At 44.2% G+C, this 13,831-nt stretch overlaps 2 protein-coding genes across 2 annotated transcripts in view; both read right to left on the reverse strand.

The window, feature by feature from the left end:
* gpat2 (glycerol-3-phosphate acyltransferase 2, mitochondrial) overlaps nt 1-792 on the reverse strand; it is a 71,079-nt gene extending 70,287 nt beyond the window's left edge. The window contains exon 1 of the mRNA XM_078238497.1: nt 718-792. The gene's annotated coding sequence lies outside the window, so the exon portion shown is untranslated. The remainder of the gene's footprint in view (nt 1-717) is intronic.
* A 3,930-nt stretch (nt 793-4,722) lies between these two features.
* Nucleotides 4,723-13,831, reverse strand: part of elmod3 (ELMO/CED-12 domain containing 3) — a 36,086-nt gene continuing 26,977 nt past the window's right edge. Inside the window, exons 11-14 of the mRNA XM_078239416.1 lie at nt 13,592-13,722; nt 11,909-11,985; nt 11,224-11,351; nt 4,723-9,745 (exon numbers count right to left, since the gene is read on the reverse strand). Of these exons, the coding sequence (XP_078095542.1) occupies nt 9,510-9,745; nt 11,224-11,351; nt 11,909-11,985; nt 13,592-13,722 (572 nt within the window). The 3' untranslated portion in view covers nt 4,723-9,509. The remainder of the gene's footprint in view (nt 9,746-11,223; nt 11,352-11,908; nt 11,986-13,591; nt 13,723-13,831) is intronic.

The raw sequence follows: 13,831 nt of genomic DNA on the forward strand, positions 1-13,831 counted from the left end.
CCCCCTCCCCCCCCCCCCTCCCACCCCTCCCCCCTCCCCCCCCCCACCCCCCACCCCCCCACCCCCCCCCCTCCCCACCCCACCCCCCCTCCCCCACCCCCCCCACCCCCCCCCCACCCCCCCCCCCCCCCCCCCCCCACCCCCCACCCCCCCCCACCCCCCCCCCCCCCCCCCCACCCCCCCCCCCCCCCCCCCCCCCCCCACCCCCCCACCCCCCCCCCCCCCCCCCCCACCCCCCCCCCACCCCCACCCCCCCCCCCCCCACCCCCCCCCCCCCCCCCACCCCACCACCCCCCCCCCCCCCCCCCCACCCCCCCCCCCCACCCCCCCCCCCCCCCCACCCCCCCCCCCCCCCACCCCCCCCCCCCCACCCCCCCCCCCCCCCCACCCCCCCCCACCCACCCCCCCCCACCCCCCCCCCCCCCCCCACCCCCCCCCCCACCCCCCCCACCCCACCACCCCCCCCCCCCACCCCCCCCCACCCCCCCCCCCCACCCCCCCCCCCACCCCCCCCCCCCCCACCCCCCCCCCACCCCACCCCCACCCCCACACACCCCACCCCCACCCCCCCCCACCCCCCCCACACCCCCCCACACCCCCCCACCACCCCCACCCCCCCAACACCCCACCCCCCCACCCCCCCACCCCCCACCCCCCCCCCCACACCCCCCACACCCCCCACCCCTCCCACTGCAGGGGCAGGCTGAGGTCCCTCACCCTCGCTGCCGATCCACAGCCACGACGACCAACCGCCACCTCCTCGCGCCAGCCGCTCCTCCACTGCGCGCGCGCGCGCACACACACCCCCACGCCGCCTCCCCATCGGTCAAATGGTTAGCTGCCACTGCAACCGCAGGGGGCGGTAAAGAGCCGGAGGGGTGGGGCGTGGGCTGCTCCCTGACCCTTGCAACATGGCTTTGGGCAGTGACAAAACTCCTGACTTGCCTTTTATGGATTTTAATGATATACTTCTGGCCCTCAACGCCTGCTACCACACTCAATTTACAGCAAACCACCCCCAACCCTCCACCTGCATCTGATCAAAAATCCTCACTGTTCATTCAATTTGGTTACAAACAAATGCACAGGAAATCTTCAACTTCCTGCCAATACCAAATCAGAAATTATAGATGTCTTCATGCTCATCCTGTGTTTGAAGAGAAGTGTGAGCAAACTCCTGCTGCTCACAGTTTTATATTTATCCCAAGTTTTGCTTTGGAAGGAAGGCGCATTTGCGCCCATCAAACCACCAAATGGCAAGGCAGACAATGACTCCAGTCCAAGAGGGACCCCCACCAAGGTGGGCATTGAAAGAGAGCTACGGAAGGAAAGCATGTTGGGAGCGACTGAGGGGATAGGGAGAAAAAAGCGACACAATCACAACCACAGATAATCCTCTTAATTTTGGTGAAGAGCAGATAAACATGATGAGAGAATAAGTACAGATGCATTATACAAGCCAAAGGCTGCGGTGCAAATGGGCAGGGTAGGCCGGTTAGCTTAACTTCTGTCGTGGGGAAAATGTTTGACTCTCATCAAAGAAGAAATAGCAAGACATCTGGATTGAAATTGTCCCATTGGGAAGACACAGCATAGGTTCACGAAAGGCAGGTCATGTTCAATTAATTTAGGGGAATTCTTTGAGGACATTACCAGCGCGGTGGACAACGGGGAACTGGTGGATGTAGTGTATCTGGATTTCCAGAAGACATTCGACAAGGCACCGCACAAAGGGCCGCTGTGTAAGATAAAGGTGCACGGCATTACAGGTAATGTATTAGCATGGATGGAGGATCAGTTAACTAACAGAAAGGGAAGAGTGGGGGTAAATGCGTGTTTTTCTGGTTGGCGATCAGTGACTGGTGTTGTGCCTCAGGGATCAGTGTTGGGTCCACAACTGTTTACAATTTACACAGATGATTTGGAGTTGGGGACCAAGTGTGTGTCAAAGTTCGCAGATGACACTAAGATGAGTGGTAGAGCAAAGTGTGCAGAGGACACTGAATATCTGCAAAGGGATATCGATAGTTTAAATAAGTGGGCAAAGGTCTGGCAGATGGAGTACAATGTTGGTAAATGTGAGGCCATCCATTTTGGTACGAATAACAGCAAAATGGACTTTATTTAAATGGTAAAAAAATTGCAGTATGCTGCTGTGCAAAGGGACCTGGGTGTCCTTGTGCAAGAATCACAAGGAGTTGATTTGCAGGTGCAGCAGGTAATTAAGAAGGTAAATGGAATTTTGTCCTTCATTGCTGGAGGGATGGAGTTTAAAAACAGCGAAGTTATGTTGCAGCTGTACAAGGTGCTGGTGAGGCCACACCTGGAGTCCTGTGTACAGTTTTGGTCTCCTTACTTGAGAAAGGATATACTGGAACTAGAGGAGGTGCAGAGGAGATTCACAAGGTTGATTCCGGAGTTAAGAAGGTTGGCTTATGAGGAGAGACTGAGTAGGCTGGGACTATACTTATTGGAATTCAGAAGAATGAGGGGGGATCTTATAGAAACATATAAAATTATGAAGGGAATAGATAAGATAAAAGCAGGGAGGTTGTTTCCACTGGCAGATGAAACCAGAACTAGGGGGCATAGCCTCAAAATAAGGGGGAGCAGATTTAGGACTGAGTTGCGGAGAAACTTCTTCATCCAATGGGTTCTGAATCTATGGAATTCCCTGCCCAGTTGAGGCTACCTCATTGAATGTTTTTAAGGCAGAGATAGATTTTTGAACTGTAAAGGAATTAAGGGTTATGGTGAGCGGGTGGGGAAGTGCTGAGTCCACAAAAAGATCAGCCATGGCGGAGCAGGCTCGAGGGGCCAAATGGCCTACTCCTGCTCCTAGTTCTTATGGGGGAGAAGGAGGGCGGGGATACACAAGTTAAGAAGGGAGAGAACTATTCAAAAGTTAACTATTATGGGAGGCAAGAAGGAAAGTCGATTGGTCAGGAGCTTATCAAGACTGGACTGGTCATGAAAAGATGAAGTAAGGCAAAAGGGAAACAAGAGAGACACACAGTGATCAAGGCAAGATTGGGAGTGTTACTGAGGTTTGAATATAGAAAGCTAGCAATGGCAGCAGCAGCAGAGGCATCTGAATAGAGAGGTTGTATTAATTCACACTTGTTGAAGGTGAGGATGGAGGGTACAGGGCTTTAAGGGGTACTCTGCTTCAACAATATGCGTCAGCCTCAAATTCAGAATATATCAGGATGACTTGTTTAATTTGGCCTGGCTGGTGGGAAGGTCTTATGAGGAAAGGCTGAGTGACTTGAGGCTGTTTTCGTTGGAGAGAAGGTTAAGAGGTGACTTAATAGAGGCATACAAGATGATCAGAGGATTAGATAGGGTGGACAGTGTAAGCCTTTTTCCTCGGATGGTGATGGCTAGCACGAAGGGACATAGCTTTAAATTGAGGGATGATAGATATGGGACAGATGTCAGAGGTAGGTTCTTTACTCAGAGAGTAGTAAGGTCGTAGAATGTCCTGCCTGCAGCAGTAGTGGACTCGTCAACATTAAGAGCATTTAAAGGGTCATTGGATGATATCGGAATAGTGTAGGTTAAGTCCTGGTAAATCTCCTCTGCACCTTTTCCAATGCTTCCACATCCTTCCTATAATGCGGCGACCAGTTCAGCTCTTCTGTCCATGTTTGAACCAAGGCTGTAATCAGGTCAGAATCTGAGTGACCCTAGCAGAACCCAAACTGAAAATCAGTGAGCAGGTTATTACTAAGCAAGTGTCACTTGATAGAACTGTTGATGACTGCTTCCATCATTTTATTGATGATTGAGAATAGACTGATGGGGCAGCTATTGGCTGGGTTGGATTTGTCTGCTTTTTGTGCACAGAAAAATCTTGGCAATTTTCCACATTGCTGGGTAGATGCCAATGTTGTAGCTGTACTGGAACAGCACATCGTGCCGCAGTGGTAGAGTGGGGAACATGCCAAGCAATGCGGTTAGATAGTGGTTGAGTAAAATTCTGCTGCTGCTGATGGCCCAGTGTCTTGTGGGTGCCAAGTTTTGAATTCCTCAATATGTTTGAAATCTACCCCATTTAGCACAGTGGCAGTGCCACATAACACGATGGAGGATTTCCTCAACATGAAGACCAGACTTTGTTTCCACAAGAACTGTCCGGTGATCATTCCTACCAACACTGCCACAGACATATGTATCTGCAACAGCTTGACTGGTGAGGCATCCACAGTCAACAGATGGTAAATGAAAGTTTTACCTGTGAGAATAACTAGAGCTGAGGAGAATTAAAGTCAGAAGTATATAACTTTAAGATTTATCTGTCTTCTAAGATAATTCTCGGGAGAAGTAAACCTGAGTGCATAACATACCATACTGTAAAACCATATTGTTAAGTTGATAGTTCTTGTTTTGTTCAAGTCTTTTACATGCAATGTAGTTTGTCTTTTTGTTTAAAAATGTGAAATCGTGCAACACGGTTCCATTGGTTAAAACAAGCTGTTTGGATTTCTCTTTAAGTGTTCACAGCCCCTAACTGGATTGTAACAGTGAAACAGTTGCACAATTTAATTCATGGTCACATTTTTGTAGTAATTTATGGTTGTACATATACTTCATATTTTTCCCTGAGCAGAATATAACTTATTAAATTATAGAGGGTACAACTTGAGTCTTTTCAATAATGCAGAACTTGCCACCTCCTTCTTTTTTTTGCGACAATTATACGACTGAAACAGTTAAGAGCTGCAGATTCATTTTTATTTTAAAAACATAAAATTTAATGGATGCAAAAATAAAGATGTTTAGTGCTTATACTACCACGACATCCAAATACAGTGTTAATATTACATCCTGAATACAGCCACAGTGCTCACTAGTGAAATCCTGATCACTATAAACATCAATTAACCCATCACTTCGTGCAAAGGAAAATTACAGGATAACTGAGACTTGTCAATAAAAAGTCAAACTTTTGAACCAATGTCACATTATCTGCAATTGCCTCAACAGCCCAAAGATCAGTTAAAAAGGATTTCAGAGATATTCACAGATTCCCAGTACACACCTCGTTTCTGCACAACCTTTCGAGCATGTTTAGTCTCTACAAGGGCCTTTGGATCGGTGTACAAACTTGTTCAAATACAAAATCTATTTTAATCACTGAACTGATCACACGCTCAACTCCCAAATCACGAAGTGTCCTGACCTCACCTCAGATCTGGGCAGTCTGGAGACAGGTTCAGTAGGTAGACTGCACAACTTCAAATCTCTCACTCTCAAACAGTGCTGTCCCAACTACTCTCAAACTCCCGTGGGGTGTTTCCACTGCTGTTATCAACATTGATTAGTTAATGTTGGTACCGCTGCCTAACATAAAATTCCATGCAGCCTCTGTACACTCGAATTGTATGTGATAAGTTTTGTGTGTGCTGCTGGTAATGTCTTGCTTCACTCCACTGATGACAGTTCTGTATACAGCAGTTTGTCAATCTGATATTATAAGAGCTCAAAATGCTCTTCGCAGACAAGCCCTAGTTTAGAAGAACAAAAGCTGTAGTTGTACTGCTGAATGCCTCTGAACATGTCACGCACTACCTATCACACTTAATAAATTCTTAAGTGTTGCTTTCATCAGATGGATGTTGCCACATACAAGTGTCTCCCAAACATTGAAAAATCCACATGGTAGTTTCTTTTTACCCGTCATGGTGTGCACATTCTCCCCGCAGGGACACATCCTGCTGAAGTAAATCCAGAGAGCTTAAGTGCAGCTTTACGAAAGGCTGAGACTTGGGAACCTCGAAGTGTGCACAGGCAGATTGCTGGAGTTTAACCATCTCACAGTTGCTGATTGTCTGTTCAGCATGAACCTACCTATTCGAATGCTGATTTAAAGTGTTGCTTAGAGCAGTGTTACTGACTATCGGGAAGTGGGGACTTGTGGAGTACGGAGGACTGGGCCAATGGTTGTAAATATATCATTAAATGCCTCTGGATGTTTAAAAGAAACCAGCTAACAAAGCATACAGGATCCTGAGCTTGATTAATCAGGGAATAAAGTACAAAAGCAAGGAAATTATGATAACTCTCTAATATACAATGATTCATCCTCAACTGTACTTTTGTATCCAATTTTAAGCTTTAAGAGGTGAAGATATTGAAGAGGGTGCAGAAAAGATTTACGAGAATGGTTCCAGGGTTGAGGAACTTCAGTTACATGGATCGATTGGAGCAGCTCAGTCTGTTCTCCTTGGAAAAGAGATTTGATAGAAGTGTTCAAAATCGTTAGAGCAGACAGGAAGAAACTGTTACCCGAGGCGGAAGGATTGAGAACCAGAGGATATTGATTTAACATGTCAAAAGAAGCAATGGTGACATGAGAAGAAATGTTTTTATGCAGTGAGTAGTTAGGATTTGGAATGTAATGCCTGAGGATGCAGTGGAGGCAGATACAATCAAGACCTTCAGAAGAGAATTGGACAATTATCTTCGGAGAAAAGGTTTGTAGGCTCCGGGGAAAAAATTGGAAAGGTTGAGGTGAGGTGCTCTTGCAGAGAGCTGGTAGAGACAATAGGCCAAATGGCCTCTTTCTGTGCTATAACCATTTTTTGATTCTATGAAAAGAAAACAAAAGTAAGTTCAATACTTAGCAAGAAGGATCATTCAAGTCTCCAAACAATCATTTTTTTTAAACAATCTAAGATATATTGCATATTCCTGTTAGAGACATTTATCTTTTTTTGGCACACAGATAACACAAATAACAAGTTATCTCCTCAATGGTCATCTCCAACAGAGTGGTATATGTCCACATTTAACAGCAATTTCCAGCTTCTAAAAAAAAACCTTCACAAGCGCAAGTTAAATAAGCTATATCTTTGTTCCAGTTGATAATGCATGAGTACTCCTGAACCTGTTCTCCCTCCTTCTGTCCTTCTGACAAAGCATCTACCAAAAATGTGAGCTATTCTTTTTTTGAATGCTAACAGAGTCATGTTGCAATTCCAATGACTGCTAATGAAAGAAAGATGATATGCAGCAGTACATTCTTGGTGGAAATGCCAAAACCTACCTGATCTACCAGGGAATTACCTTCTGTTTGACAGGATACTGTGACATCCTAACATACCACATCACATCAACACCTCTGAGTCTGCAAGAAAACCTAAACACTGTACGCTACAACATAACATTTCACGAAGGAACCTCTAAGAGCACATTACTGCTGGTGTCAGAGAACAAGATTTTGCTAAACTGGCCTAGAATTATGTCATGGAGCTGCACAATCTAAACTCTCCTCACAGGTTAGAGAACTGCATTTGATAACACTTTCAGTACAGCTGGTTTGAAATTATTAATTGAGGTTTGGTCTCAGATCAAAGTGGTGCAATTAGCCGTCACAGCTAAGACACAGCTTTTTCTTTTTCACGACATTCAAGTTTTCAGAGTCTAGCAATCTTCAATATGTACAATTTCCATTAAACTGATTCAGTAGGTAACAGGGGTAGCAGCCTGAGATAACTAGATAATTGCAATGGAGAAAGGTCAATTAGTTCACCTTAGATCATTCATTCAGAATTACTCTGAAGTATCCCCTCCAACTGCAACATACACTTTTTAAAAAAATGATTCAAGTGCCTCCTTTACAAGATCCAGATTACATGTGTTCATAGAATCCTACAGTGTAGGAGGACGCCATTCGGCCCACTGAGTCTGCACCAACCACAATCCCACCCATAACCCCATGAATTTACCTAAGCGAGTGCCCCTGACATTTCTTGAATGGGTTTCTTTGAATGGAAATTTAAGATAGGTAATGTATTCTGGATTTAAACATATTTTAAAAATGCTAAAGACTTTTGCAACTCACCTCGGAGCCTATTACCAGACTATTATGTTCACACGTTAGTTAAATGCATCTCACGCACATGGTTTTTCCACATTAAGCTGCAAGAACAGTGCAGGGTATTAATAATTGTCACAAGCTAGAATTCCACTTGTAACCTCAGCAAAGAAAGCATGGTCTCTTGGGGAGTAGGCAACTAGGTCACCAACATACACTTTGTACAGCCAGGCAGACAGCCTACACTCTGACTTCCTACACGCTTGCCAAAAGAATGGCATGTGACTCACAGGGATCCCAGAGTAACAATATAGAAACTGTTACTCGAACATCTCACCCTCTCCTGTACTGCTGAGCTTACTCTACATTCAACAGTGCAAGATATCCACTAGCTCACAACAAGGTTATACCGTGCTGTTAGTAATCAATAAAATGGAGAATTTGTAACAGTCTTTATTCAGCAATGAATACCACAGCCCCTCTGTGTTGCTGAACTCACCTATGAGAAAAATCAGTGCACCCTGGAAGGGACAATGTTCCTCCTGTGAACTGATCAGCAACTACACAGGGCATTGGGTTTCCCACTTGTCTGATCGAACATGAGGTTCTCCAAAGTAATTTATTTTGCAAATCAATAAGGAGTGTTGAAGAAGGGGAATAACAAGATCAATAATTAAAACCCAATAGTTAAAAGTGCAAGGCACCGTGAAGGACTAACAATTTGCCCTGCTAGATACCTTTAAAAGAAATATAAAGGGATAAAATAGTATAAAATTCTCTCAGATTGGTCTGCGCACAGGACTACTTCTTTTAATGTAACAAGCCTGTTGCCAGCAGCTAATGACTGGACATTAACTTTACTAAAAGCTGAAAATTTAAAAAAAGTTTGGACAACTTTTCTGATCATTCATACTCTTCTTCTCTGGCCCAAAGCTTATGCTGAGAAATGCAGAATGATGAATGGTGACAAAAACCACGAACAGAGACAGAGAATGATTCAGGTACAATCGAATCATATGGGACTGTCAGATATCATGTGCTTCCTGCTTATATCATATATCACATATGTAAGAGTCAACTAACTTGTGCAGTTAAGTTAAAATCAAGCAGGGAGGGAAACATCCTAAAAGGAAAATCTTTTCATTCAGCAGAATGACAACAGCCCAAGCCACTTCCCTTAATGAAAAGGAGAGTGGGAGTGAACGTTTACACTCTCTTTGTATTGTTACTCACAACACTAATTCAGAAATAAACCTAATTAACATAATTTAAAATGTAAAGTACAAACTATGTCCAGTACAGACTGCACCATTGTTAAAGGAAATGAATACATTCTCCTCTCCTGAGTAGGGGGCTGAATTCCCGGTGAGGCTCTGACACGACTATTTGGAAAAGGTAGCAGAAAGTATCTGTATGCAAGCATTATCTGGAAACAGCACTCAAGCTAGAGTAGCACTGAATATCTTGAGCTAGGACAACACGCTTACAACATTGACACATTTGCAAGCCACTGTTATTCGGGAAAGCTGAAGTTCTACGAATGTTGTTGTATATAGTTTATGTCAACATATGATGTCCAGTACTTGTGTAGTGCATGCCACAATAGTGAAACAATCAAGTATCACATCCCTGCTACACGGTGACGTTGATTATCTTTCTTTCTTAGTTTCCATCATTCACACCAGTTTCAGATTAGCCGCACCTCACCCTCAGGTTCTGGCTCTAGCTCACACACGCCCATAAAATTAATCTCTTTGGTGTTTGTGGCAGATGTTTGTTTTGGTCTCATCCCAGCCATAGTGTGGTCTGAAGTTGAGGACAGCTTGTCTGCCGGCAAGACCGTTCCATTCTGACGTTCTAACAAATATGTTTCCAGCCTTTTCAGGAGTTGCTTTGGATTCTTTTTGGCAAACATTTCAACATCTACAGGGAAACAGGAAAAATATTTGAAGCAGTCATGTAACAGTGGACGTTGTAATTTCAAACAAATTTTAGTGGCATTTTCTAATTTATTAAGTTCCATTTTAGTCTTATTGCACCTTGATTGGGCTGAGCTTGGTACAACTTATCTGAGGTAACTAGGCAACAATGTTTTTCATATTTGTACAAAGTATTATGTCCCTAACTTGGGTCCTCATCGTTTGTTACAGGCATTTCAGAGTTTCACAATCTATGCTTCTGATGTCATGTGGCCATAAGCCTTGGGAGCCAGTCTGAATGCATCATCAATTGGCTCCATACATGTAAGTGTTACTTTCAGTATTTTAGGTGTTTAAAGTTGGATCAAACAAGTCTGATTATTCCCTCAACCCAGTAATATTGCAGTGTTCAACAGGAGTTAAAGCCGGGTCTTTTTCCGGCTGGAGGTCTGTGACCAGTGGTGTTCCGCAGGGCTCTGTACTGGGACCTCTGCTATTTGTGATATATATAAATGATTTGGAAGAAGGTGTAACTGGTGTAATCAGCAAGTTTGCGGATGACACGAAGATGGCTGGAATTGCGGATAGCGAAGAGCATTGTCGGGCAATACAGCAGGATATAGATAGGCTGGAAAATTGGGCGGAGAGGTGGCAGATGGAGTTTAATCCGGATAAATGCGAAGTGATGCATTTTGGAAGAAATAATGTAGGGAGGAGTTATACAATAAATGGCAGAGTCATCAGGAGTATAGAAACACAGAGGGACCTAGGTGTGCAAGTCCACAAATCCTTGAAGGTGGCAACACAGGTGGAGAAGGTGGTGAAGAAGGCATATGGTATGCTTGCCTTTATAGGACGGGGTATAGAGTATAAAAGCTGGAGTCTGATGATGCAGCTGTATAGAACGCTGGTTAGGCCACATTTGGAGTACTGCGTCCAGTTCTGGTCGCCGCACTACCAGAAGGACGTGGAGGCATTGGAGAGAGTGCAGAGAAGGTTTACCAGGATGTTGCCTGGTATGGAGGGTCTTAGCTATGAGGAGAGATTGGGTAGACTGGGGTTGTTCTCCTTGGAAAGACGGAGAATGAGGGGAGATCTAATAGAGGTATACAAGATTATGAAGGGTATAGATAGGGTGAACAGTGGGAAGCTTTTTCCCAGGTCGGAGGTGACGATCACGAGGGGTCACGGGCTCAAGCTGAGAGGGGCGAAGTATAACTCAGACATCAGAGGGACGTTTTTTACACAGAGGGTGGTGGGGGCCTGGAATGCGCTGCCAAGTAGGGTGGTGGAGGCAGGCACGCTGACATCGTTTAAGACTTACCTGGATAGTCACATGAGCAGCCTGGAAATGGAGGGATACAAACGATTGGTCTAGTTGGACCAAGGAGCGGCACAGGCTTGGAGGGCCGAAGGGCCTGTTTCCTGTGCTGTACTGTTCTTTGTATTTCACAAACGATTACCTCAACCTCAGTTTCTCACCTTTAAGAACAAATCCTGAATCAGAGATGGTTTTGTGCTGTGTTTTCCAAATCTGATAAAGATGCAGGAATGCTGCCACGTAGAAATCATTAAGGACTCCAATCACCTGCTGCCTTCGGTTACATTCTCTGCCATAAAATAGACATCACTTACAACACAGCAAGAACTGAACAGGTCCACAGTATCTTTTGGAGCACATATTTCCAAAACTTTCATTTTCTCTCAGCTCAACTTCACCTTTGCCCCCATTTCTTCCCCAGTGTACCACCCAGCCAGGCAAACATCCTGCATTGTTGATGGGCAGGGACTATTGCCGGTGGCTCTGGCAGTCGTCTGCCTTGCCATATAGTTCAAGGATGGCCTGGAGGGCAGGCAACACATGAAAAATACATTTACTGTGGTCTTCCTGATTCACCAAGCACAGCGTATTATCCAAATGAACAGTCAATGTGAGACCTCATGAAATGTCATCCTGCTGAAACAAACCATGAAACATAGTGTGTCTCAATGGACTCAATCCAAGGATGTAAACTCTTCACCAAATTGTGCCCGCTGGTATATTTTTTGGAAGGATGATTACTCCCAAAAGGAGTAATTTTCCTCTGTTCCACTGTTTGGCTTCTAAATGCCATCTCGCTTGACAGGAACAAATTGACATCAGTCACTCATATTTTATGTCACCTACTTGGATAAACATTCTTCCCTCAGTGCCTGGATTGTGATTCTGGTGATGTTAATGGACATAAGACAGAAAGGGAAATTCTGCAACAAAAAGAAGAAAATATGGTCAAGGTGAAAGCCAGCACTGTACAGAGGAGATAGTCATTGTACACTGTCTCAGCAAACAGCAGAATAAGTTTAAATCTCTCACCAAAATGAAATTTAACTTGCATTAAAATAGAAGTGCTTCATGGGTAAGTAAACATACTTTAATCTTACAAGATGTGTATTTTTTTTTAAAAAGCAGATGCTGGAAATATAGAGTTCATCAGCATCTGAAAGAAATCTTGAAAGGTGAATGTTATGAATCAAAAAAGCCTGTTTATTTATTTTCCAAGTGTGATTTCCAGGGCAGCACGGTGCCACAGTGGTTAGCACTGCTGCCTCACAGCGCCAGGGACCCGGGTTCTCCCAGCTTGGGTCACTGTCTGTGTAGAGTCTGTACATTCTCCCCGTGTCTGCGTGGGTTTCCTGCGGGTGCTCGAGTTTCCTCCCACAATCCAAAGATGTATGGATTAAATTCCCCCTCAGTGTACCCGAACAGGCACCTGAGTGTGGCGACTAGGGATTTTTACAGTAACTTCATTAGTGTGAATGTAAGCCTACTTGTGATACTAATAAATAAACTTAAAACTTTACTTGATTGAAAAACATTGCATTTTTCTGAAATCTTCCACAATTGGTGTGGTTTGCCAGCATTAAGTTTTCCTTAATTGCATTTATGATCTGTCTGTGTGCATGCGTATTACTGTACAATTCAATACAGTTTACTTGTTCACTTATATGCACAACCTAAACTCATAGAAAATGTTTAGGGTTTTGACATCTTTTGTTAACATCAGCCCTGTGTATGATCAACAAACAACATTTCAAAATACGGAAATTGCTATGTAATATTGCCTGAATATTTGCTGAAAATGCTGCCCTTTTTTGAGGTTCAGTTCAACAGACACAGAGCTTCCTCCCAGTAGCTCACCCAAGTGATCATTCTTCACGTCAGCCTAACGATTGAATGTTTGCAAAGTATTTGACCTTGGGACAGGGACAGGATGTGGCATCACAGCTAAACTCAGTTATCTCCTCACCTGAATTTAAAATTAGCATAAAGCTGTTTGCAAAGTTCCACCAAAAGGCATCAAGCAGCACAGGTAATTAACAGCAAATTCATTGTCAGTGAGAGATCCTAACAGAGAGTAGGACTCCTCCAACCCTTTGCAGTTAGAGTTCACCTCATAACCAACCTCCGACTAATCGGACAACAAGAAACCTCAAAGCCTGTTGAGAATCCTTCACTTTGAAAGATTTCATTTCAACTTTAAAGCATCAACTTTATGTAAGATATTACAGGCCTGCCACAAAACAGACTGAGATAATTATGAGTTGTATATTACCTTCATCTGTATTGAATCTTTGTGTGTGAGACAAATGAATGAAATGCTGCACTATCTTCTGGATAAGCGAGTGACAATAAATAACCTTATATATTTTTAAACTCGCAAACGTTTGCTGCTGAAATAATTTAATTTGCGATCCATACTCCTGAGCCTAAGAAATACCTACCTCTTACGTACAAACATACCAATCACAGACAGGAATGAGAACATGTAAATTCTTTCAAATTTCAAACCAACCAGTTGTGTTGACTAACTTGTATTGGGTGCTGTGACAATTTGTAAATATCACGAGCCAAAGGTAAAGTTTGCAGGTCCATCACCATATACAACGTATGCATCAGCCCAAGGAATCCTGTCCCTCGTAGGTCAGTCCCTGGATCTGTACCTAGGAACAATACAAAATTCACAGGCAAAAATTAAAGTCAAAGTCATTCACTATTTTGCTCTGCAAGTTCTCATGCATAAACTGAGGAAAGCATTTACTGAGTTTTGTT

Source organism: Mustelus asterias, chromosome 22, assembly GCF_964213995.1.
Source record: "Mustelus asterias chromosome 22, sMusAst1.hap1.1, whole genome shotgun sequence".
Classification (NCBI taxonomy): domain Eukaryota; kingdom Metazoa; phylum Chordata; class Chondrichthyes; order Carcharhiniformes; family Triakidae; genus Mustelus; species Mustelus asterias.